This window comes from Mobula birostris, chromosome 1, assembly GCF_030028105.1.
Source record: "Mobula birostris isolate sMobBir1 chromosome 1, sMobBir1.hap1, whole genome shotgun sequence".
Classification (NCBI taxonomy): Eukaryota; Metazoa; Chordata; class Chondrichthyes; order Myliobatiformes; family Myliobatidae; genus Mobula; species Mobula birostris.
In genome coordinates, this window is record NC_092370.1 from 6,252,257 (window position 1) to 6,279,986 (window position 27,730).

Consider the following 27,730-nt stretch of genomic DNA (forward strand, 5'->3'; position numbering starts at 1 on the left):
AGAAGTGAAAATGCCATTGGTGCGACACAGTAGTTTTGTGCTGTTGAAGTTAATCCTACGGCCATAGCGAATGCAGAGTTCTGCTACCGCTGATTTCTCCAGGTAACTGATACACCTCCTGTGCTCCTTGATGTGGGTTTCCACCACGCGTCCAGTCTGGACGATTTACGCTGCCCGTATTCACAGGGAACCCTGAAATCGCCAGCCGACCGGAGGCCCAGGTCATCTTTGACCCACATAAGCTGTGATTTGAGCTTCCTTACGGGTTTGTGGATGGTATTAACCTGGTAGTTCGTCACGATCCTGACAACCCTTCCAGAAACCGTGGAAATTTAGGGAAGATGGTCTGTAGCAACAGGTTCCTCCTCGCTGTTAGGTTTCCTGGTTTCTCCGTCAGCCCTAAGATGCACAACGAGGGTCCCCCTGAGGCCTATCGTCACTGGGATAGATTCTCCAACTCGCTACCTCACTAAGCATTTAATGACCATGCTGTCTCCCTTTGTTGGGGGCTGTGTGCATCACATCACGAAGTCAACTGACTTTGTGAAAACAATAACCAAAAACATCCAGCAGAACCCAGAGGACATAATGGTCAGTTTCAATGTGGTGCCCCTGTTCACGAGAGTTCCCAGTAAGCAACGTCCTTCTATTCTGGGAGAAGTCTAGGACTCTCCCACCGTAGGAAACATCCTTTCCACATCCATTCTGTCTAGGCCTTTCAATATATGGTAGGTTTCAATGAGATCTTCCTCCCGCCCATTCTTCTAAACTCCAGTGAGTATGGACCCAGAGTCATCAAACCCTTCATTCCCAGGATCAATCTCATGAACCTCCTCTGGACCTTCTCAGATGCCAGCATGTCTTTTCTTAAATAACGGGCCCAAAACTGCTCCCAATAATCCAAATGCAGTCTGACCAATGCCTTATAAAGCCTCAGCATTACATCCTTGTTTTTACATTCTAAACCTTTCGAAATGAATGCTAACTTCACATTTGCCTTCCTCACCACCGACTCAATCAGCAAATTAACCTTTAGGGCAGGGGCACGGGTTCCTAACCTTTTTTATGCCATGAAGCCTTATCATAAACCAAGAGTTCTGTGAAAACCCTGCTTTAGGGAAACCTGCGCAAAGACTCCCAGGTCCCCTTGTACCTCTGATTTCTGAATTCACTCCCTGCTTAGGAAATAGTCTATGCTTTTATTCTTTCAAACAAAGTGCAAAACCATACATGTTATTTGTGTCCAGAATATATTTCTCCACAAACACTCAATCAGTACAATTAGTGGTTGGAGAGGACATTGCTGCTCGGCGACTCCTTTTTCACCCTTGTGCATCCTGCAGGCAAGAGAGAAAATTAAATTCCAGCCTGCATTCAATGTTAGCTCAGTAAGTTGCCCAACTTGCAGGCTCTACCTTACTGGCATCTTCCTTTTCCTAAACCTACAGAACTGATGCACGGTGGAGAGCATCCTGACTGGGTGCGTCAAGGCCTGGTGCGGGAACACCAACACCCAGGAACAGCAAAAATACAAAATGTAGTGGATACAGCATAGTCCATCACTGGCAAAGCTCTCCCCACCATTGAGTACATCTACACAGAGAGCTGCTACAAGAGAGAAACATCCCTCAAGGGCCCCACCATGCTCTCTTCGGGCTGGAGGTACAGAATTCTAAGGACTCCCACCAGGTTCAGGAACAATTATTACCCCTCAACCATCAGGCTCCTGAACCGACATAGGTAACTTCGCTCACCTCAACACTAAACTGATTCCACAACCTACAGACTCACTCTCAAGGACTCACGTTCTCAGTATTATTTACTTACTTATTTGTACAGTTTGTCTTCTTCTGCGCATTGGTTGTTTGTCAGTCTTTGTTTATGCATAGCTTTGCATAAATTCTATTTTATTTCTTTATATCCCTGTCAATGTCTGCAGGAAAATGAATCTCAAGGTACTTTGATTGTAAATTTACCTTGAACAGGTTAGAACTTTATTCCCTCGAGTGCAGGAGAGTGAGAGAAGATTTGATGGAGGTTTACAAAATCATGAGGGATATAGATAGGGTAAATGCAAGCAGGTTTTTTTTCCACACCCATGTTGGGTGAGACTACAAATAGAGGTCATGGGTTAAGGGTGAAATGTTTAAGGGGAACATGAGGGCAACTTCTTCACTCAGAGGGTGCTGAGAGTATGGAATGAGCTTCCAGCACAAGTGGTGGATGTTGGTTTGGTTTCAACATTTGAAAAGTTTGGATAAGTACATGGATGAGAGGGGTATGGACGGCTGAAGTCTGGGTGTAGGTTGATGGAACTAGGCAGCATTATAGTTCAGCATGAACTCAGCCCTGTTTCTGTGCTGTAGTTTTCTATGACTCTATTGCAGATGATAAAATCACTTGGATTCTAAAGCTCATTATTTTGGAGATGAAGGGGGGCTAGATTCAATTCACTAAGGATTCTCCTGCACATGCATATATCGCAGGTGTGAAGAAATTGCCTAACGTACCCAACAGACTGGCAAGGGATACACTTCCTTGTTACATTCTAGAACAAGGATATGGATGCAACAACTGGCCTCTACCAGAATCAGAATCCTTTATTATCGCCAAGTATGTGGACACATACAGGGAATTTGATGCCGGTTTCCCTGAGCTCTCGCTGTACAGTCAGTGCTCTCAGCCATTCACTGACTGGATGAAGAATGCACAGTGACAGATGCCTGGCTCTATCAGGAGGGTGTATATCACTCACTGTCTACTCCCTCCATTGTGGGCACTAGCCTCCCCATCACTGAGGACATTTTCAAAAGATGATGCCTCAAGAAGGGGGCATCTATCACGATGAACCCTCACTATCAAGAAGATGCCCTCTTCTCATTGCTGCCATCAGGGAGGAGGTACAGAAGCCTGAAGACACACACCTTGGAAACAGCTTCTTCCCTTCCATCATCAGATATCTGAATGGACAACGAACCCATGAACAGCATCCCATTATTTTCTTCTCTTTTCGCACTTTTTATTTACTTTATATTTCTTATTGTAACTTGTAGCAGTATTTATTGTTGGGTTGAGCTGTTCTCCAACCTTAGCAATTTACTTGCCAGTGTTTCGTCACCATGCAAGGAGACATCGCAGCGCGCTGTTGATTGTGGTGTGTCCTCCGAATGCTTGGCCTTTATATATCAATCAGCTGACCTGTCGTCATTTCAGAAATTCAGTTGTGATATGGGGAGGAAATTTCGTCGCTGACTGGTTGTGTGGTGAACCTTGTGTGTCAGTAACTTTGCCCACCTCGGCTCATAAACAGGATCGAGGTCTACGTGTTTGTTTACAGAAAACCATGCCTCTTGGCATTCTCCTGCATGCCGCTTGTTTGCTTGCGCTATGACTTTCACTGACGCCCAGTCGAGCTTTTGCCCCTCTCAACCTTCATGGGTAGAGATAAGGGAGAGCTGGTTATGCCGCTTTGCAGCCAGCTGATTTTCATGGATCCTTGTGGGTAGTTTTCTCACAGTTTAGTCAACGTAATATTTGTTGCAGTCCCCCCTCCCCCCATTGAATTTTGTAGACCACATTGGTTCGCTGTTTTGGTCTACAAGGTACTCTCCCCAACATTGCTGTTGGCTTGTGCATGACTAAAATTCTACGTTCTTGGAGCACTGGGCCATCACTTCCAAGATGGAAGGTCATTTCTTGGTTGGTGCGTTATCGACCTCGTTGACATCTTCATATGAAGCTCCACAAAGTTCCAAGAACATCGACTGGCTGTAAGGTGGCAGGACCAACTCCCTCTATTCTATAAGCATGGAGACCGAGAGGGGCACAATTTCAATTGGACATCAGTGGAAGTCATTGTGTAAGCAACAGTGCAGCATGCAAGAGAATTCCTAGAAGGGTGGCTTCCCACAAACAATTCTGCAAACACGTGGACCTCGATCCTATTTGTGCGCTGATGCAGGCAAAATTCCAAACACATGAAGTTCACCATGCAATCAAACAGCGGCGAGATTTCCTCTCCACATCACAATAGAGTTTCAAAATGACATCCAATCAACCGATTGGAAAGTACATGAAGGTCAAGCATTGGGAGGACTCACCATAATCAACTGTACACTGACACCTCCTCACACAGTGACGAAACCTGTGCAAGTAAATGGCCAAGATTAGAGAACCACTCAGCCCAATGTTACATACCTCAAGGAGATCTTGCGACTTTCTTGTGAGAATGATGTAATGGTCTTTTGGAGGTCACCTGATGTAATTTTCCCGCCGATGTGAGGTCATGTGATGACATGTTCACCACGGGTATAAAAGGGGACGACCCCTGGTGACGCAGGTTTTTTTAGTTAAAACGTCAATGAGATACTCCACTCCGCTGCCTATTTGCATTATGATGCAGTTTTAATTTTAAATGGAGCTTTATGTTCTAATGTAAGGTATAGAAGTCTGGATCAGCAGTTTAACCAATCACCGCCAGGTTTGTTAATGTGTCTTTTCAGTAACATTGGAGAGTGAAGACGGGACCCTGAAGGAGACGTTCAACGGGTTTGGAAAGGATCGGCCATTAAAGAATTCGTTCAAGAAAGAGTGATCTGCATGAGATAGCCTCTGCTAAAAGTGGCAGAAAGGCTGTGCAGGATCTATTCTACGGAGGAAGGTCAGTGCCTTTAAAACTGTTTTATTCCTGTCGTCGTGAATCCTGTGGACAAGACTGGGTCTGACTGGGAGTGGTAGTGACGTCGTGTCTTCGAGGAATTCGTTACTTCATGAAAGTCTCTCCTAATTGACTATATAAATCTCTTGGACTTTAAAATTTACCATTCCAAGAACTGTGTTTGAATTTATTGCTTTAAGAACTGGTTTCGCATTATCACTTTAAGAACTAGTACTGAGTAGCAGTTTACCGAATGGCCGCATAGCCGTTTACTTCCAGCAACACACATCAAAGTTGCTGGTGAATGCAGCAGGCCAGGCAGCATCTGTAGGAAGAGGTGCAGTCAACGTTTCAGGCCGAGACCCTTCGTCAGGACAAACCAGCAACTTTGATGTGTGTTGCTTGAATTTCCAGCATCTGCAGAATTCCTGTTGTTTGCGTTTACTTCCAGTTAGGGTTTTCATTTGTTTTTCATTGTTTATCAGGGTTTAATAAATGTTTGTTTGTTTATAAATCCTGACTCGATATATTCATTGGTGCCGATCACATGACACCAAGCATCAACCACCTGAGGTATACATCTTCCGAATTATTTCCAGTATTTTTTATACCTTGCACTGAACATAACGTCAGAAATAATAAACCAGCTTCAGGTTCGGAGGCAGCGACGAGCAACGCAAGCAAGTGCATCAGTGTGAAAATTCCGCTCTGGCTTGGTCCCTATGCGGTGTAACGCTGCAACGAGAAGCCCCTGTTTCAACAGAAGTCAGGAGCATCTCGGGTTTACAGGCAGAGCAATGCCACTCCCACACGTTACTTACGTTGCAGCTCTCATCATTGTCGGGTCTGTGGGGCAGAATGAACGATGATGCAGTGAGAGGCCCGTCACACTTATCCACAGGCTGGGTGCTATCCAGGCAGCTGGTGATAACACTGTAGTAATGTGTTGGAACAGGGATGGATGCATCGACTTGCCTGAAGGAACAAACAAAATTCAAATGGTGACCAATACACAATTGCTCATCTTCTCATACCAAGGCGCATGTTTTAAGATAAACTACTGATTCGTAACACTTTAGACTGAGTTCTGTGAGGATGTGGTAGTGCAACTACTTAAATCTGATTTCCAGCATCTGCAGAATCTCTCATGTTTACGGTGCACTGCAATGTCTCTCCAATGGATTCCTATCCTGATGTTTAAATCCTCTGCAACACACATAAAAGTTGCTGGTGAACACAGCAGGCCAGGCAGCATCTCTAGGAAGAGGTACAATCGACGTTTTGGGCCGAGACTCTTCGTCAGGACTAACTGAAAGAAGAGCTAGTAAGAGATTTGAGTCCTGACGAAGGGTTTCGGCCCGAAACAGCGACTGTACCTCTTCCTAGAGATGCTGCCTGGCCTGCTGCGTTCACCAGCAACTTTTATGTGTGTTGCAAGAGATTTGAAAGTGGGAAGGAGCTCCTCTCTTTAATGGGAGTTCAATGAGACCCTCTCTCACTACTCTGCTCTTCTCTGTGATACCTGCTGCTCTCTGACTCTTCTCCTATCAGATTCCTTCCTCTCCAGCCCTTTATCTTTTCTACCCACCTGGCTTCATCAAGCTATCGTCCTTCCCCTCCCCCAACCTCCTCATTCAGGCATCTTCCCCCCTTCCTTTCCAGTCCTCATGAAGGGTCTAGGCCTGAAATTTCAACCGTTTATTCATTTCTATAGATGCTGCCTGACTTGCGGAGTTCCTCCAGAATTCTACGTGGGTCTTTCTGGATTTCCAACACCTGCAGAACCTCTCGTGTTTATGATGCTCTGTCATCTGTTTTTAATTGAATACATCATGAAGTAGTTGACCTAAGTGAGTGCTCCCTACAAATTAATCAACAATTGACCTGAAAGTTAACGATGTTCTCTCAGTGGTCATAAAGCCTCTCAGTTAATGGAATTCCTCCCCGCTGATCTCTGCGCCAATTCAAATATGGCACCTCCACATCGCTGAGCTCCAAGTTCATTAACCTTATGTTTACATAGAACATAGATCATAGAAAATTACAGCCCAGTACCGGCCCTTCAGCCCACATCAGCGTGCTGACTTTTTAACCTACTCCAAGATCAATCCAACCCTTCCCTCCCACATAACCCTCCATTTTTCCATCATCCAAGTGCCCATCTAAGATTCCCATTATTAAATGCCACTAATGTATCTCCCTCTACCACCACCAATGGCAGGGCGTTCCACACACCCACTGCTCTCTTTGTAAAACATAGCTTTGACATCCTGCCAACACCTCAAAATTAAACCCTCTTGTATCAGTAATTTTCGCACTGGGGAAAAAGTCCCTAGCTACCCGCTTGATCGATGCCTCTTATCATCTTGTACACCTCTATCAAGTCACCTCTAATCCTCCTTCACTCCAAAGAGAAAAGCCCTAACTTACTCAACCTATCCTCATAAAACATGCTCTCTGGTCCAGGCAGTGTCTTGTAAATCTCCTCTGCACCCTCTCTAAAGTTTCCACATCCAGGAGATGTGCTCTAGGATTTTTTTTAGAAAGCCATCAGATACTAAACATTTCTATTCAGTTTTGTTTCCCAAGTCCAGAATTGATTTTTTTGGAGTGGAAACCTTCGGATGGTGTTTTTCCACTCAGTCATGACCTATAATTTCAAATATTAACCAAGCAGAGTTATAGGTACAACATGTTCTATTTATTTTGTAAAGAAGTGCAGGTGAACTAAATTGCCCACAGCACAGAAGTCTGTGACTTTATTTCAACTTCTCCCTCTTAATTTTACCGTTTCTTTAACTCCTTCGGTTATCTGTTTACACTTCTCCGTGGATTGTCACCTTGCGCGGTGGAGAAGTTTGTGTGGTCCTGTGATCCCGACAGCGATGCTGTCTGGAGCTATGTTCCTGGTAGAGTCACCCATGGCGATAAGGTCGAGGGTGAGGTCCCTGACAAAGAACGATTCAACCAAGACCTCAACGGTGGAACAGGCGGACGAAGTTACTTAGAACTCAACGGCTGTGAAGGCGGATGAAGGCTGCAACAAATCCATCAGCTCCAATCGTTGTGGTTTCCATGCCACTGGAATTCATTGGTTGATTTCTGAAGTATCGTGTGCTTCTTGGAGTGCAACATCACATCAAGTGTACGTTAAACAAATACACGCACAGGCGTCTTCAGTCTGTGGACCACTTCTTCAGAACGAAGACAATCATCCTCGACCTCGAGGGATAGCCACGACGATCTGTTAACAATTGTCCTTTTACACTCATCACTGCCCACCTTTCATTGTCTTGTTCCTCTTTCTCTATTAAGAACATAAGAAATAGGAGCAGGAGTCGGCCATCTGGCCCATCGAGCCTGCTCCACCATTCAATAAGATCATGGCTGATCTGACCATGGACTCATCTCCACCTACCTGCCTTTTCCCCATAACCCTTAATTCCCCTGCTATGCAAAATTCTATCCAACCTATTGTTACCATCACATCGTGAGCATAAAAAAGAAGTCGCGAGCAATGTAACAAGACGTGAAGACTCTGGAAAGGGCATGTTCCAATTTTGTTTTATCCTCCTTTGCAGGTCTACTGTTTGGATCTCTCCCCCTTTACAAATCTCCATGCATTTATCTGTTATCATTCACTCACTCATTCTCTGTTGTTGTTTGTCATCAAGTCAATGATCTAAATGATAATACAGTTAACTGGATCTACAAATTTACAGATGACAACAAGACTGTGGTGGGGGGGAGCTAGTGGACAGTGAGGAAGACGATCATGGCTTGCAGAGGGATCTGCATCGGCTGGAAAAATGGCAGATGGAATTCGATGCAGACAAGTGTTGCTTTGTTGACAAGTTTGCAGATGATACGAAGATTGGTGGAGGGACAGGTAGTGTTGAGGAAACAGGTAGGATGCAGAAGGACTTAGATTAGGAGAGTGGGCAAAAATGTGGCAAAGGAAATACAATGTTGGAAAATGCATGGTCATGCACTTTGGTAGTAGAAATAAATGTGCAGATTATTTTCTAAGCAGGGAGAAAATCCAGGAATCTGAGAGGCAGAGGGACTTGGGAGTCCTTGTGCAGAACACCCTAAAGGTTAACTTGCAGGCTGAGTCGGTGGTGAGGAAGGCAAATGCCATCTTGGCATTCATTTCAACAGGTCTAGAAGTCAAAAGCAAGGATGTGGTGCTGAGGCTCAATAAGGCACTGGTGAGGCCTCACCTTGAGTATTGTGAACAGTTTTGGGCCCCTCATCTTAGAAAAGATGTGCTGACATAGAAACATAGAAACATAGAAAATAGGTGCAGGAGTAGGCCATTCGGCCCTTCGAGCCTGCACCGCCATTCAGTATGATCATGGCTGATCACCCAACTCAGAACCCCGCCCCAGCCTTCCCTCCATACCCCCTGACCCCCGTAGCCACAAGGGCCATTTCTAACTCCCTCTTAAATATAGCCAATGAACTGGCCTCAACTGCTTCCTGTGGCAGAGAATTCCACAGATTCACCACTCTCTGAGTGAAGAAGTTTTTCCTAATCTCGGTCCTAGAAGGCTTCCCCTTTATCCTCAAACTGTGACCCCTCGTTCTGGACTTCCCCAACATCGGGAACAATCTTCCTGCATCTAGCTTGTCCAATCCCTTTAGAATTTTATAGGTTTCAATAAGATTCCCCCTCAATCTTCTAAATTCCAATGAGTACAAGCCCAGTTCATCCAGTCTTTCTTCATATGTAAGTCCTGCCATCCCAGGAATCAATCTGGTGAACCTTCTTTGTACTCCCTCTATGGCAAGGATGTCTTTCCTCAGATTAGGGGACCAAAACTGCACACAATACTCCAGGTGTGGTCTCACCAAGGCCTTGTACAACTGCAGTAGTACCTCCCTGCTCCTGTACTCAAATCCTCTCGCTATAAATGCCAGCATACCATTCGCCTTTTTCACCGCCTGCTGTACCTGCATGCCCACTTTCAATGACTGGTGTATAATGACACCCAGGTCTTGTTGCACCTCCCCTTTTCCTAATCAGCCACCATTCAGATAATAATCTGTTTTCCTATTTTTGCTACCAAAGTGGATAACTTCACATTTATCCACATTAAATTGCATCTGCCATGAATTTGCCCACTCACCCAACCTATCCAAGTCACCCTGCATCCTCTTAGCATCCTCCTCACAGCTAACACTGCCGCCCAGCTTCGTGTCATCTGCAAACTTGGAGATGCTGCATTTAATTCCCTCATCCAAGTCATTAATACATATTGTAAATAACTGGGGTCCCAGCACTGAGCCTTGCGGTACCCCACTAGTCACCGCCTGCCATTCTGAAAAGGTCCCGTTTATTCCCACTCTTTGCTTCCTGTCTGCTAACCAATTCTCCATCCACATCAATACCTTACCCCCAATACCATGTGCTTTAAGTTTGCACACTAATCTCCTGTGTGGGACCTTGTCAAAAGCCTTTTGAAAATCCAAATATACCACATCCACTGGTTCTCCCCTATCCACTCTACTAGTTACATCCTCAAAAAATTCAATGAGATTCGTCAGACATGATTTTCCCTTCACAAATCCATGTTGACTTTGTCTGATGATTTCACCGCTTTCCAAATGTGCTGTTATCACATCTTTGATAACTGACTCCAGCAGTTTCCCCACCACCGACGTTAGGCTAACTGGTCTATAATTCCCCGGTTTCTCTCTCCCTCCTTTTTTAAAAAGTGGGGTTACATTAGCCACCCTCCAATCCTCAGGAACTAGTCCAGAATCTAACGAGTTTTGAAAAATTATCACTAATGCATCCACTATTTCTTGGGCTACTTCCTTAAGCACTCTAGGATGCAGACCATCTGGCCCTGGGGATTTATCTGCCTTCAATCCCTTCAATTTACCTAACACCACTTCCCTACTAACAAGTATTTTGCTCAGTTCCTCCATCTCACTGGACCCTCTGTCCCCTACTATTTCTGGAAGATTATTTATGTCCTCCTTAGTGAAGACAGAACCAAAGTAATTATTCAATTGGTCTGCCATGTCCTTGCTCCCCATAATCAATTCACCTGTTTCTGTCTGTAGGGGACCTACATTTGTCTTTACCAGTCTTTTCCTTTTTACATACCTATAAAAGCTTTTACAGTCAATTTTTATGTTCCCTGCCAGTTTTCTCTCATAATCTTTTTTCCCCTTCCTAATTAAGCCCTTTGTCCTCCTCTGCTGAACTCTGAATTTCTCCCAGTCCTCAGGTGAGCCACTTTCTCTGGCTAATTTGTATGCTGCTTCTTTGGAATTGATACTATCCCTAATTTCTCTTGTCAGCCACGGGCGCACTACCTTCCTTGATTTATTCTTTTGCCAAACTGGGATGAACAATTGTTGTAGTTCATCCATGCAACCTTTAAATGCTCGCCATTGCATATCCACCGTCAATCCTTTAAGTGTCATTTGCCAGTCTATCTTAGCTAATTCACGTCTCATACCTTCAAAGTTACCCCTCTTTAAGTTCAGAACCTTTGTTTCTGAATTAACTATGTCACTCTCCATCTTAATGAAGAATTCCACCATATTATGGTCACTCTTACCCAAAGGGCCTCTCACGACAAGATTGCTAATTAACCCTTCCTCATTGCTCAAAACCCAGTCCAGAATAGCCTGCTCTCTAGTTGGATCCTCGACATGTTGGTTCAAAAAACCATCCAGCATACATTCCAAGAAATCCTCTTCCTCAGAACCTTTACCAATTTGGTTCACCCAATCTACATGTAGATTGAAGTCACCCATTATAACTGCTGTTCCTTTATTGCACACATTTCTAATTTCCTGTTTAATACCATCCCCAACCTCACTACTACTGTTAGGTGGCCTGTGCACAACTCCCACCAGCGTCTTCTGCCCCTTAACATTGGAGAGGGTCCAGAGGAGGTTCACAAGGATGATTCCAGGAATGAAAGGGTTTTCATACGAGGAATGTTTGATGGCTCTGGGTCTGTACTCAATGGAATTCAGAAGGATGAGGGGTGACCTCATTGAAACATTTTGAATGTTGAAAAGCCTAGACAGAGTAGATGTGGAAAGGATGTTTCCCATGGTGGGAGAGTCTAGGACAAGAGGGCACAGCCTCAGGATAGAGGAGCGCCCTTTCAAAACAGAGATGCGGAGAAATTTCTTTAGCCAAATGGTGGTGAATTTGTGGAATTTGTTGCCACATGCAGCTGTGGAGGCCAGGTCGTTGGGTGTATTTAAGGCAGAGATTGATAGGTTCTTGATTGGACACGGCATCAAAGGTTACATGGAGAAGGCCGGGAACTGGGGTTGAGGAGGAGATAGAAAAGGGATCAGCCATGATTGAATGGTGGAGCAGCCTCAATGGGCCAGATGGCCTAATTCTGCTCCCATGTCTTATGGTCTAAGTCAAACCTTTGCACTTTGGTAGGACCAGCCAGGGTAGGTCTTACACAGTGAGTGGTAGGACACTGAGGGTGTGGTTGAACAAAGGGATACGGGAATACAGGTACATAATTCATTGAAAGTCATGTCACAGGTAGATAAGAGTCATAAAGAAAACTTTTGGAACACTGGCCTTCATGTGTCAATGTACTGAGTACAGAAGATGGGACATTATGTTGAAGTTGTATAGGCTGTTGTTGAGGCCTAATTTGTAGTATTGTGTGCAGTTTTGGTCACCTACCTGCAGGCAATATGTAAACGGGGTTGAAAGAGTGCAGAGAAGGTTTACAAGGATGTCACCGGGACTGCAGGACATGAGTTATAAGGAAAGATTGAATAGGTTAGGACTGTACTCCTTGGAACGTAGAAGACTGAGGGGAGATTTGATAGAGGTATACAAAATTATGAGGGGTATAGATAAGGTTTTTCCACTGAGGTTGGGTGGAACAACAACCTGAGGTCATGGGTTAAGGGTGAAAGGTGAAAAGTTTAAGGGAATCATGACGGGAAACTTGTTCGCTCAGAGAGTTGTGATGGTGTGGAACAAGTAGCCAGGGCAAGTGGTCCATGTGAGCTCGATTTCAATGTTGAAGAGCAGAAGACTGGATAGGTACGTGATGTGGAGGGCTATGGTCCTTGTGCAGGTTGTTGGGAGCAGGTAGTTTAAATTTTTTTGGCATGGACTAGATGGGCCGAAGCACCCGCTTCTGTGCTGTACTTCTCTGTGATCCATGCCTCCTCCTTGGCTAGTCTGTTATAGTTCATGTAGCTGATGTGTGAAGCTACATTTGTAATCAGATTGCCAATGAAGACAGCACAGACCCGTCAGTCCACGATGTTGTGCTGACATGTTAACCTATTCAAAATCAATCTGACCCTACCCTCTGACGTCTTTCTATCATCCATCCTGGCAGGAGTTCCCAGCCCGGGGTCCACAAACCCCTTACTTAATGGTGTTGGTCCATGGCATCAAAAAGTTGGGAACCCCTCATCTATGGCCTAAGAATTTCTTAAATGCCCCTAATATATCCATCTCTGCTACCACCCGTTTCAGTGCATTTAACACACCCACCGCTCTCTATACAAGATACCCGTCTCCCATACGCTTTCCTCCAATGTTTAAATTCATCCATTTACTAATCATTCGAACTAAGGCTACACATAATTCTGACAATGTGATATCCAGGGCAATAAGTCACAGATAATAGACAATAAACACAATCCTAAGCATTATAAAATATTTGAAGCATTCTCTCTCCACAACATGTAACTTTCATCCAATCAACAAAATTATCCAAATTGGGCATTCCTGAGAAATCTCTCGTTAAATTAATTCTCACAGTCATACAATACTTCTAGAGGAACATTTTCTGTTATTATTTATTCTTTTTACTTACACTGCAAATTCTTGTTCATTAAAAGCTTCTGAAGCTGAAATATCTAATTAAATTAACCAAAACATCTCAAGGGGTAAAAATACTCTTTATCACCATGTTTGAGGATGACATTGAATGGCAGTGATTCTGAAAATAAATGTAAAACTAATGTTGGGAATTTCTTGGAGGGAGGTAGTACCTTTAATTTTCTCTATCTGCAATTGTGATAGATCAACACCTAAGCAGTTAGGTGAGTCATAGAACACTACAGTACAGAAACAGGCCCTTCAGCCCATCTAGTACCTGCCAAGTTGTTATTCTTTCTAGTCCCATCGACCTGCACCAGGACCAGAGCCCTCGATATATTTCCATCCATTTACTTATCCAAACTTCTCTTAAAAGTTGCCCTCAAATCCACATCCACCATTTCTGCTGGCAGCTCATTCCACACTTGGACCTCCCGGTGAGAGAAGTTCCGCCTGAGGTTCTCCTTAAATATTTCACCTTTCACCCTTAACCTGTGATCTCTCATTCAACCTCAGCCTGCCTGTGTTTTCTCTATCTATACCCCTCATGATTTTGAATTTGAATTTATTTAAATCTTATTTCCGTCCTACACGAAGGAGTAAAAATCTTTGCATTATGACTCCGTTGCGATGTACAGGCATGTGAATTTATAAATCTAATGGCTTGTAGGAAGAAGCTGCCCCGTAGCCTGTTGGTCTGGCTTTAATGCTGCAGCATCATTTGCCAGACAGAAGCAGCTGAGACAGTTTATAGTTGGAGTGACCAGTGTCCCTGATGATCTTCCAGGCCTCCTTTATGCACCGGCTGCTGTAAATGTCCTTGATAGAGGAAAGTTCACATCCACTTCTATACCTCTATCAAATCCCCCCTCATTTTTCTATGGTCCGGCGAATAAAGGCCTAACCTACTCGACCTTTCCCTAAGTTACCAGAGCTTTCAGTAAAATTACCCTGTTAATTTGGGAACATTGGGAAAGAATTTCCTGTTGAATTTGAGAAAAACCATAAGATACAGGAGCAGGATTAAGCCATTTGGCACACAGAGTCTGCCATGATCCAATTTTTTTCTCAGCCCCAATCTCCTGCCTCCTCCCCATATCCCTTCATGCCCTGACCAACCAAGAATCTATCAACTTCTGCCTTAAGTATACATAAAGACTTGGCCTCCACAGCTACTTGTGGCAAAGAATTCCACAGATTCACCACTCTCTGGCTAAAGAAATTCCTCCTCATCTCCATTCTTAAAAGACACCCCTCTATCTCGAGGCTGTGCCCTCTGGTCTTAGACACTCCCACCACAGGAAATATCCTCTCCACATCCACTCTATCAAGGCCTTTCACCATTCGATAGGTTTCAATGAGGTCACCCCTCATTCTTCTGAGTTCTATTGAATAGAGGCCCGGCTCTATCATATGACAAGCCATTCAATCTTGGAATCATATTCCTGAACCTCCTTTGAACCCTCTCCATTTTTCAGTACATCGTAAGGAGCCAAAAACTGTTCACAATACTCTGTGAGGCCTCACTAGTGCTTTATAAAGTCTCAACGTTACATCCTTGCTTTTATATTCTAGTCATTTTGAAATAACATTGTATTTGCCTTCTTCACCACAGGCTCAATCTGTAAATTAACCTTTAGGGAATCTTGCACAAGGATTCTCAAGACCTTTTGCACCTCAGTTTTTTGTATTTTCTCTCCATTTAGAAAATAGTCACCCCTTCCATTTCTTCTACCAAAGTTCATGACCAAACACTTCCCAACATTGTATTCCATCTGCCATTTCTTTGCCCATTCTCCTAATCTGTCTAAATCCTTCTGTAGCTTCCCTACTTCCTCAAAACTACCTGCCCTTCTATCTACTTTCATACCATCAGTGAACTTTGCAACAAAACCATCAATTCTATCATCCAAATTATAGATAAATAATGTAAAAGGAATCAGTCCTAACTAACACAGACCTCTGTGGAACACCACTAGTCACTGGCAGCCAGTCAGAAAAGGCTCCCTTTACTCTCACTCTGCCTCCTGTTGATCAGTCACTGCTTTATCCATGCTAGAATCTTTCCTGTAATACCATGGGCTCGTAGCTTGTTAAGCAGCCTCACGTGTGACTCCTTATCAAAGGCTTTCTGAAAATCCAAGTATACAACATCAACCGATTCTCCTTGGTCCATCATGCTTATTATTTCTTCAAACAATTCACACAGATTTATCAGGCAAGATTTTCCCTTGAGGAAACCATGGCATATATTATCATGTGCCTCCAAGTACCCTGACACCTCAACCTCAATAATTGACTCCAACATCTTCCCAACAACTGAGATCAGACTAACTGGCCTATAGTTTCCTTTCTTCTGCCTCTCTCCCTTCTTGAAGAGTGGAGTGACATTTACAATTTTCCATTCTTTCGGAACCATTCCAGAACCTAAGGATTCTTGAAAGATCATAATGCCTCCACAATCTATTCAGCCACCTCTTTCAGAACCCTGGGGTGTACACCATCCGGTCCAAGTGACTTATATACCTTCAGACTTTCCAGTTTCCCAAGAACCTTCTTTCCAGTTATGGTAACTTCACACACTTCATGCCCCAACACCTGGAACTTCCACCATACTACTTGTCTCTTCCACATTGAAGGCTGATGCAAAATACTTACTCAGTTCATCTGCCACTTCGTTATCCCCCCCATGACTACCTTTCCAGCATTGTTTTCCAGCAGTCTGATATCTACTCTTGCCTCTCTTTACACTTTATGTATCCAAAGAAACCTTTGGTATCCTCTTTAATATTACTGGCCAGCTTACTCTCGTACTCCATCTTTACCTTGTTAATGGATTTTTTAGATGCCTTCTGGTGGATTTTGAAAGCTTCCCAATCCGCTAACATCCCACTAATCACAAACAAGGGAAAATCTGCTGATACTGGAAATCTGAGCAACACGCACAAAATGCCGGAGGAACTCAGCAGGCCAGGCATCATCTATGGAAAGGAGTAAACAGTCGACGTTTCGGGCCGAGACCTTTTATCAGGACTGGAGAAAAAAAGACGAGGAATCAGAGTGGGAAGGTGGGGGGGGGGGGCGCTCTTCCACCATCCTTTCCTAGTTAATTGTGGCCATTTCCTCACTTATCCCTCAGTAATCCCCTTACTCCACTGTAATACCGATATACCCAACTTTAGCTCCATCTTCTCAAATGTCTGAGTTCATCCAATCATATTATAAAAGTGGGGAAGGACCACAGCAAATAAATGCAAAAGAAAATAAAAATATTTAACATTATTTTTGTGGCATATTTCATTATTAACATTTTCTGATTTACATTTCTTGTCTATTTAAGTCCTTGTCTATTTAAATGGAATTGCGAAAATCTGACTTGATCGAGAGGTTTTGAAAAGTAGCTGTTTAAGTTCTTAAACACAAAGTTTTTGCAGATACTGGAAATCCAGTGTAACACACTGCTAATTAAATTTGCTGACAATACCACAATGAGTGGCCTTATCTCAATAATAACAAGGCAGCCTACAGGGAAGAAGTCATCACCTTGATGTAGTGGTGTCAAGAAAACAACCTCTCCCTCAATGTCGCAAAAACAAAGGAGCTGGTTGTGGATTACAGGAGGAATGGAGACAGGCTAACCCCTATTGACATCAATGGATCTGGGGTTGAGAAGGTGAACAGCTTTAAGTTCCTCGGCACACACATCACCAAGGATCTCACGTGATCTGTACATACCAGCTGCGTGATAGAAAAAAGCACAACAGTGCCTCTTTCACCTCAGATGAAGTTTGGTATGGGCCTCCAAATCCTAAGAACTTTCTACAGGGATACAATTGAGAGCATCCTGACTGGCTGTATCACTGCCTGGTATGGGAACTGTACTTCCCTCAATCGCAGGACTCTGCAGAGAGTGGTGTGGACAGCCCAGTGCATCTGTAAATGTGAACTTCCAGGACTTTTACAGAGAAAGGTGCACAAAAAGGGCCCGAAGGATCATTGGGGACCTGAGTCGCCCCAACCATAAACTGTTCCAGCTGATACCATCCAGGAAACAGTACTGCAGCATAAAAGCCAGGACCAACAGGCTCCGGGACAGCTTCTTCCACCAGGCCATCAGACTGTTTAATTCACGCTGATACAATTGACTGTACAACCTATTTATTACAAATTACTATAAATTGCACATTTAGATGGGAACATAATGTAAAGATTTTTACTCATGTATATAAAGGATGTAAATAGTAAAGTCAATTCATAGAAACATAGAAAACCTACAGCACAATACAGGCCCTTCGGCCCACAACGTTGTGCCGAACATGTCCCTACCTTAGAAATTACTAGGGTTACCCACAACCTTCTATTTTACTAAGCTCCATGTACGTATCTAAATGTCTCTTAAAAGACCCTATCGTATCGGCCTCCACCACCATCGCCGGCAGCCCATTCCACACATTCACCACTGTCTGCATAAAAAACTTACCCCTGACATCTCCTCTGTACCTCCTCCCCAGCACCTTAAACCTGTGTCCTCTTGTGGCAACTATTTCAGCCCTGGGAAAAAGCCTCTGACTATCCACATGATCAATGCCTCTCATCATCTTATAGCTCATCAATTCAATTCAATAAACTCATCAGGTCAGGCAGCATCTATGCAGAGGAATAAACAGTCAGCATTTTGTCTCGAGACACTTCATCAGGACTGTAAAGGAAAAGGAGTGAAGATGGGGGGAAGGGGAAAGAGTACAAGCTGGCAGGTGATAGGTGAAGCCAGGTGAAGGGGAGGGTGGGGGAGATGGGATAACGTGAGAAGCTGTTAAGTGATAGGTGAGACCAGTGAGGAGGATGATGGGTGGGGGGTGGGGAGTGGTTGAAGTGTGAAGCTGGGAGGTGATAAGTGGAAGAGGTAAAGTCTGCCACCAAATGAAAGGTAAAGGTCTGAAGAATAAAATAAGATTTACATTTAATATGCCACAGTTCAAATCCCTTTTGCGTCTGTGAACACTTTAGAAGTTGCAGAATGGTAATGACAACAGCCATTCTGAAAATACCTGGGTCCCACAAACAGCAACGGTCAGTAACTCAGCTTTGGTAACACTGTGGAATAAGTAGTATCTTTGATTCTCAGAAAAATTCTCAATTCTTTCTTGAAATTTGATGAGACAAATAGCCTGGTGTGGAGGCTGCTATGTGCAGGATTGTGAGAGGCTGCAGAGGCTTGTAGACTCAACCAGATCCATCACCAACGCAACCCGCCCACCACCATCGAGACATCTTCAAAAGCTGGTGTCTCAGGGTGGAGTCCATCATTACGGATCTTCACCATCTGGGGCATGACCTTATCGTATTACTAACAGTGAGGACGTACAGGAGCCTGAGGTACACACTTAATGTTTTAGGAACATCTTCTTCCCCACCGCTATCAGATTTCTGAACAGTCTATGAACACTACCTCTTTTACTCTTGTTCATTTCTTTATTTTTTACATCTTGCGGTGTACTGCAGCTATAAAAGAACAAATTTCACGACACATGGTATGTCTCCATCAAAAGACTCACAAGATGCTCCTTCCCTCCACTAGTCTACAGGTCAGTCTTGGCCAAGGTGCAGCATTTACTTAGCCCAACGATCAGGGTCACATGAAGTCACGGGAGCAGGTGGTGGATGGTTGTATGAACAGCCGGTGCATATTACAAGTCCTGGTTACGTGACCACTGACGCCAGGCAGACAGTCTCTGGTTTTTATAATGGTTGGGGTCACCCATCTTGTAAAGGCACTGCCCAGAAAAAGACAATGGCAGACCACTTCTGTAGAAAAATTTGCCAAGAACAATCATGGTCATGGAAAGACCATGATCGCCCATGTAACATGATATCATGATGATGCACAGGGAGGAAGTACAGGAGCCTGAAGACACACACTCAGTGTTTTAGGAACAGCTTCTTCCCCTCTGCCATCAGAATTACAAATGGACAATGAATCAAATGTACATTCACTACTTCACCATTCCTCTTTTACACTATTATTTTAATTAATTATTTTTTGTTTATCCTGTACTGTACATGAAACAAAATATGACATATTTCAATAGTAATAGATGTGATTCCGAATAATGCCATGAGATCTTTTGTGGTTTAAATGCACAGAAAAAATCTAGTCTGCTGTCAGATTTATTAATCTTAAGCCTTTCAGGCTCTCCTTCTTCATGTCATAGAGTCATAGAAAACTACAGCACAGAAACAGGTCCCCAGGCCCATTGCCCCATGCTGAATGATTAAAACTGCCTACTCCCATTGACCTGCACCCAGACCATAGCCCTCCATACCCCTACCATCCACATGCCTATCCAAACTTCTCCTAAACAGTCTAATCACTGTAAAATTATTTTAGTAACTAGTTAATCTCAAGAAATAAATCATTGAAATATAAATAAAATGTATTGACTTCTATTAAACTGTTGACTTCTATTAAATGTATTCACTTCTATCAAAAAGAAAAGAAAATATAGGCTTACCGTTTAATTTTATCCACTGTATCATAAAGACCATCATGATCATAATCAAAGACAGGTCCACTGAGAACATTAATTCCATTCCGTTCCGTTGCTAGTCGCTTCAGTACCACCTTGTGAAAATGGTTCCACACTTCTGCTCAGTGTCAACCAGAACAGAGAGAAAGAGAGAAAACAGCTCATGAAAACAACACATTTTATTTAACATTGCATTAAAATGTAACCACAAAACACTATCAATAGACCAAGGGTTCTTAACCTGGAGTCTAGGTCGTCCATCAACTTGGATGAGGAAAAATTTACATCTTTATTTTCACTGACCTCTAACTGAAATGCAGCATTTCCTTCAATGATGAATGTGGGCAACAAACCACAGATGTATTAGCAGTACCTGTGACTTTGTCACCGATAGAAATCACAGATATTTTCATATCACATGACCATTGTTAAAAATATCTCAAAATATTATTTACAGCTGATACACTCACCACTACTTCAAAATTACAGTAGCTATTAGACCCGCTGCTGGATTGAACGTGATCACAGCCTTGCTGTGTTCAGATGCTCGTGCCACGTAGCTGGCCAACTATCGGGCAACCCTACGATTAGTCGTCCAACATGACATGCGTGTTCATTGGTCAAAGACCACCCTACAGCTTAATGTTCTTTTTCATGCTAAGCAATAACAGTCTTCACACTGATATGTCTTTAAAAAATAAAATGTCATTTTAAATTTATTGTCTTGCTATTTAATGTTTTAATAAAGAAGCACATACAGTATATCACTATATGACAAATTTGGCTTTTTAACATTTTGATAACTGTATTTCAGTATAAATGGTAGTTAATGGGTTAATCCTATGCCACTCAATTAGCCACTCCCACCTGGGAGGAGCTCACATTTGTACAAGCAGCATTATCAATAAAGTTCAGTTGAATGTCCTGCACGCAGCTGTGCTGGTGTGTGCCCTGCACTCTCCCTCAATATCGAATTTCTTTAAAGAAAATTTTAAAGAAACAACAGTTTCTTTTGTAATCCTATGTATTTTATTTTATATATTTAAGTACATTATTCTGAGAAGGGGTCCATAGGCATCAAAAAGGACAACAGACATTATTGTGGAAATGACCCTGAAGGTTTCACTACTGTATGTTGAGTGTCATACAGCTCTGTTACCAGCTGATTAATGGCTTTACACACCATCATCATTTCCATATTATCAAATAATTCGGCGGGAGGAAAGAGTGCAGTGCGCCGCGCGTGTGTAACCCTCCGGTGAAAATGATATCGTGTCCGTTAAGTAGGGGCCATGGACAATGCTGATTTGATGGAGACAGACGTGAAAGCACAGAGGAACATCTGGAGAAATTTCTGAAACGCCAGTTCGCTGCTGTCGTTACTGCGCGATCGTGAATCTTCCGGAGGGAAGGCCTCAAAATCCCCGGCTTTGCCTGCTATTGGCGACTGAGATTGAGGTCGAATCGCTCGGATAGAGATGGTGCTTGGTACTCGGTGTCGGAGAGCTGACCGGAGGCTCGAAGCTTTCAGACGACTCAGAGTCGGACTGTGGTCGGGCATGGCAGGGAGAGTTTTTCTTCCTTCTCCCGTCTGCGTGAGATGTGGGACATTCGAGAGACTTTGAACTTTTACTGTGCTCATGGACTTCTTCATCAAGTTATGGTATTGTTGCACTGTTGTAACTATACGTTATAATTATGCGGTTTTGTTAGTTTTTTCAATCTTGGTCTGTCCTGTGTTTTGTGATATCACACCGGAGGAAATAATGTATCATTTCTTAATGCATGCATTACTAAGTGACAACAAAAGAGGACTGCGTGTCTTCATAATCTAAATAATACTGATAAAGCTGCAGAATACCTGGGATTCTGATGGAGTGCGAGATTTGCATCTCTGCAAGCTTTTATAATCTGTAATCTCGAGCATAATTGACAACCACGTACAATCTCAAGTTGTTAACCAGTAGGGCACAAGAATGTTATGCTTTATAACTCCAAAAACTAGATGTATCTACTTCATTTTACTTTGGCGAGGCACTCACATGTGACGTGGTGCTGTAATGATGCATGTTATTCATGTAGTGGCGCTAGAAGGTTTGTGAACCCTGTAGAATTTTTTCAATGTCTGCATAAATATGACCTAAAATGTGCACAGATCTTCACGTAAGTCCTAAAACTAGATAAAGCGACCTCAATTAAATAAATAACACAAAAAACAAATTACTTGTTCATTTATGTATTGAGAAAAATGATCCAATATTACATGTATTTGTTGGAAAAACTATGTGAACTTCTAGGGTAATGCCTTCCACAAAAGCTATCTGGAGTCAGGTGTTCCAATCAATGAGATGAGTTTGGAGGTTGGGTTGTAGAGGTGCCCTGCCCTATAAAAAAGACACAAAGTCAGGCTATTGACAGAGCCTGCTCTTCTCACGGAAGATTTGTTTATGTGCACCATGTCTCAATAAAAATAACTTTCAGAGGGCCTTAGAGGAAGAATTGTAGAGATGCATGATGCTGGAAAAGGCTACAAAAGCATTTCTAAAGACCTGCGTGTTCATCAGTCCACAGTAAGAGAAATTGTCTACAAATGGAGGAAACTCAGTACTGTTGCTACTCTCCCTAGGAGAGGGCATCCTGCAAAGATCACACCAAGAGAATAACATGAAATGCCAAAGGAGGTGAAAAAGAACCCAAGGGTAACAACAAAAGACCTGCAGAAATCTCGAGAACTTGTTAAAGCTTCTGTTCATGGAAGGACACCACGGAGGAAACCACTGCTCTCCAAAAAAAAAACATTGCTGCATGTCTTGAGATTTCAGAAGACCACTTGGATGTTCTAAAATGCTAATGGAGGAATGTTCTGTGAACAGATGAGACAAAAGTCAACCTTTTTGGCAGAAATGCACATTGCAATGTTTGGAGGAAAAAGGGCACTGCGCACCAACACCAAAACCTCATCCCAACTGTGAAGCACGGTGGAAGGAGCATCATGGTTTGGGGCTGCTTTGCTGCCTCAGGGCCTGGACAGCTTACAATCGTTGAGGGAACAATGAATTCAAAATTGTATCAAAGACATTTTACAGGAGAATGTCAGGGTAGCCGTCCATCACCTGAAGCTTATTAGAAGTTGGATGATGCAACGAGACAATGATCTGAAACACAAGGGTAAATCAACATCAGAGTAGTTCAAAAAGAAAAAAGAATTGTTTTGGAGGGGTCAATCTGACCTTAACCCAATAGGAATGTTGTGGAAGGACCTGAAGCAAGAGGTTCATGCAAGGAAGCCCAACAGTTGAAGTAGTTTAGTAAGGAGGAACGGCCTAAAATTCCTCCAAGCCGATTTGCAGGACTGATCAGCAGTTACCGGAAATGTGTGGTTGAAGTTCTTGCTGTACAATGGGGGTCACACCAGTTACTGAAAGCAAAGGTTCACATACTTCTTCCAAAAATTACATGTAATATTGGGTCATTCTCAGTAACAAAAAACAAGGAAGAAAGATGTACCCACTTTTCCTTCCTGAATTCCCAAACACTGATGTCTACTCACTTTTAAATGCTGGATACATTGGAACTATGTTTGAAATTAGGAGGGCGTCATATTTAGCATCAAGGGAGGATCCAAGAGCTGCAAATTAAACAAAAAGAAAATTGAGCAGATGGAATTACACTGAAATATATATTTTCAATATTGCACAAGTTAGTACTTAAACCCTCATTTAAAAGTAAGTTCAGCAAGAAATACCACACAGTGCTTCACAATAACTGCAACTGAGATCTAAGCACATTTCTTTGTTGTGTAACAGGATTACCATTGTCAGAGCCTGCTACAAAACCATAAGAGACAGGAGCAGAATCAGGCCATTTGGCCCATTAAGTCTGCTCCACCATTTCATCATGACTAATTTATTACCCTTTTCAACCCCATTCTCCTGCCTTCTGCCTATAACCTTCGACACCCTGATTAATTGAGAACCTACCAACCTCCACCTGTCTAATCGAGAACCCACCAACCACCACCTGTCTAATCGAGAACCCACCAACCTCCACCTGTCTAATCCAGAACCTACCAACCTCCACCTGTCTAATCCAGAACCCACCAACCTCCACCTGTCTAATCGAGAACCCACCAATCTCCACCTGTCTAATCGAGAACCTACCAACCTCCACCAGTCTAATCGAGAACCCACCAACCTCCACCTGTCTAATCGAGAACCCACCAACTTCCACCTGTCTAATCGAGAACCCACCAACCTCCACCTGTCTAATCGAGAACCTACCAACCTCCACCAGTCTAATCGAGAACCTACCAACCTCCACCCATCTAATCGAGAACCTACCAACCTCGACTTTAAAAGCAGGAGAAACTAATGGAGGGAAGATGCTGGGTATCCTGCAATGAGTCCTCAAAGCCTTCCCCACTTGGTACGAAGACACAAGACAAAAGTGGGTGTACATTCTTGCCCGAGTGCAGCTGGGATCATCCAGGATAAGCTACTTGATTGGCCACTCATCTACCACATTAAACATTCATGTCCTCCACCGTCAGTATAAAGTGTTCACAGAGTGAAACATTTAAAGAAGCTCTCTCACAACTCCCTAATGCTAAAGTGACAGTGCCTACTAAAGCTTTAATCACTGCCGCCAAGTATAGCAGATAGCAGACGCAAGGACAGAACACCGGCTCCAAGGACTCCCCACACACCACCCCAAACTACAACTATTCGGATTTCCTTCATCCCCAGCAAGTCCCAAAATATTGTCCCACCCTCAGCCCAAAACACTGACTGTTTATTCCTCTCCACAGTTGCTGTCTGACCTGTATACAATTGGTTCTGCAGATGCTGGAAATCCACAGCAACAGACTCAAAATGCTGGAGGAACTCAGCAGGCCAGGCAGCACCTATGGAAAGGAATAAAGGGTCGATGTTTTGGGCCAAGACTCTTCATCAGGACTCAGAAGGTCTGAGCCCAACATGTGAAATTTACATTCCCTTCAGTAGATGCTGAATTCCTCCAGCATTTTGTGTGTGTTGCTCTGGGTTTCCAGCACCTGCTGAATCTGTTGTGTACTTAATCTGAATTTCAACTCTCGTCTACCATTCATTTAGTCACTAGAACAGGGATTCCAACCTTTTTAATGACATAGTCCCATACCATTAAGCAAGGGACCCACGGACACCAGGTTGGGAAATCGTGCCCTGGAGGGAAAGATTTTAGAGTCTGGGTTTAACTACCTGCATAAGTGAGTCTTGTCCCTCTCCCCACCCCCATCCAAGATTGTCAGAAGCTATGGTTATCTGGATAACGATACAAAACAGGGATTCTCAGTCTTGAAAAGGGGTAGCTAGGAGGGGGCTCAAAGTTATATAAAGTGGTGAGCTATATGGAGAAGTAAATCTCGGATCAGTAAAACCATGGCAACATGGTACTGGTTCATATAGTAATTTGATACCAACTTATTTTTACCCAATGGGATCAATAAAGTATGACTATGACTATGACTATTTAAGCACAAGACATTTTGTAGATGCTGGAAATCCAAAGCAGCACATACTTAAAATGCTGATGGAACTCAGCAGGTTAGGTAGCATCATGGGAGAGGAACAGGCAAGTCCTGATGAAGAGTCTCAGTGCAAATCGTCGAGTGTGTATTCCCTTCTATAGTTGCTGCTTGACCATAAGATATATGAGCAGAGTTAGGCCATTTAACTCATTGCGTCTGCTTCGCCATTTCATCATGACTGATCCAATTTTCCTCTCAGCCCAAATACCCCCAGATCCCTTCATGCACTGACTAATCAAGAATCTGTCAACCTCTGCCTTAAATATATCCAGTAACTTGGCCTCCACAGCCACCTGTGGCAACAAATTCCACAGATTCACCACCTTCTGGATCAAGAAATTCCTCCTCATCTACGTTCTAAATGAATCTCCCTTTATTCTGAGGCTGCCCCCTTTGGTCCTAGACTCACCCACACAGGGAACATCCACTCCACATCCACTCTGCTGAGGCCTTTCAATATTCAGTCAGTTTCAATGAAATCTCCGCCCCCCATTCTTCTAAACTCCAGTGCGTACAGGTCCAGAGCCATCATACGCTCCTCATAAGTTAACCCTTTCATACCCTCCCCTGAACCCTCTCCAAAGTCAGCTCATCCCTGCTTTATAATGGCCCAAATCTGACTGCAGATTTTAGACCACAAGACCGTAAGATATAGGAGCAGAATTAGGCCATTTGGCCCATCAAGTCTGCTCTGCCATTTCATCATATCTAATCCATTTTTCCTCTAAGCCTCAATTTCCTGCCTTCTCCCCATATCCCTTCATGCCCTGAGCAATCAACCTTTTCCTTAAAGATACATAAAGACTTGGCCTCCACCACTGCCTGTGGCAAAGAATTCCACAGTTTCACCACCAGTACTTTGTGTGCTGTACACACACGAGAACGAGTGAAGGCAAAAGAAAGCACTTTAGAACCACAGAAACAATAGTTGGAGGAGGTGAGGAAACACAAGCTCTTGTTTTATTCTATTAAAACCACAACAAATTTTGCAGCTGCCGGAAATCCAGAGCAACACAGAATGCTGGAGGAACCCAGAAGGTCAGGCAGCCTCTATTGAGGGGAACATAAAGTTCATATATTGGGCTGAAACCTTCTGAGACCTGATGAAGGGTGTCGGCTTGAAACATTGATCTTTTATCCCTCTCCACAGATGCTGCCTGGCCTGTTGTGCTCCCTCAGCATTTTGTGTGTGTTGCTTTGGATTTCCAGCATCTGCAGAATCGATTGTATTTAGATTTTCGCCGATGCAGATAATCCTATTGAAGGGCCTCAGTCCAAAACCTTGAGTTTATTCCTCTCCGTAGATGCTGCCTGATGTGCTGAGTTCCTCCAGCATTACACACAAGAGAAAATCTGCGGATGCTGGAAATCCAAGCAGCACACACACACACAAAATGCCGCAGGAACTCAGCAGGCCAGGCAGCATCTATGCAAAAAAAGTACAGTCGATGTTTCGGGGCAAGACCCTTCGGCAGGACTGGAGAAATAAAAGCTGACAGGTAGATTTAAAAGATGGGGAGGGGAAAGAGAAAAACACGAGGTGATAGGTGAAGCAGTGTTATCCCCAAAACACAATATTTCAAATGTTAGACATAAAACTTTAATTCTGTGCAAAAGATTACAGCAGCTTTAAAACATAGAACAGTACAGCACATTCGGCCCACAATATTGTGCTGACCTTTTAACCAACTCCAAGATCAATCTAATCCTTCCCTTCCTACATACCCATTCATTTTTCTTTCATCCATGTGCCCAAGAGTTTCTTACGTGTCTGTAATGTATCTCAAAGGTTCAAAAAGTTCAAAGGTTCTTTTTATTGTCAAAGTATACACGTACAATACAACTCTGAGATCTGTCTTCTCAAGACAGCCATGAAATACAGAAAGACCATGGAGTTGATGGAAAAAGATATCAACTCCCCACCCCCAGCATGAAAAAGAGAAGAAACAACTCGCAAACCCCAAAATCCCCTCCCAGTTGGAAAAAAATACAATACCATCAAAATCCCCCTCCCCTGCAGAAAAAAAGCTACAGTAACAATCCCCAACCTCCCTCTGCCTCTACCACCACCCCTGCAGCACATTCCACACACTCAACAATCCGTATAAAAGAAAACTTACTTCTAACATCACCCT

At 43.4% G+C, this 27,730-nt stretch overlaps 1 protein-coding gene across 4 annotated transcripts in view; it reads right to left on the reverse strand.

The window, feature by feature from the left end:
- Nucleotides 1-27,730, reverse strand: part of enpp2 (ectonucleotide pyrophosphatase/phosphodiesterase 2) — a 166,614-nt gene that overhangs the window by 1,278 nt on the left and 137,606 nt on the right. For all 4 annotated transcript variants that reach the window (XM_072251946.1, XM_072251952.1, XM_072251951.1 and 1 more), the window contains 3 exons: nucleotides 23,580-23,657; nucleotides 20,015-20,147; nucleotides 5,479-5,632 (listed from right to left, as the gene is read on the reverse strand). In XM_072251946.1, the coding sequence (XP_072108047.1) occupies nucleotides 5,479-5,632; nucleotides 20,015-20,147; nucleotides 23,580-23,657 (365 nt within the window). The remainder of the gene's footprint in view (nucleotides 1-5,478; nucleotides 5,633-20,014; nucleotides 20,148-23,579; nucleotides 23,658-27,730) is intronic.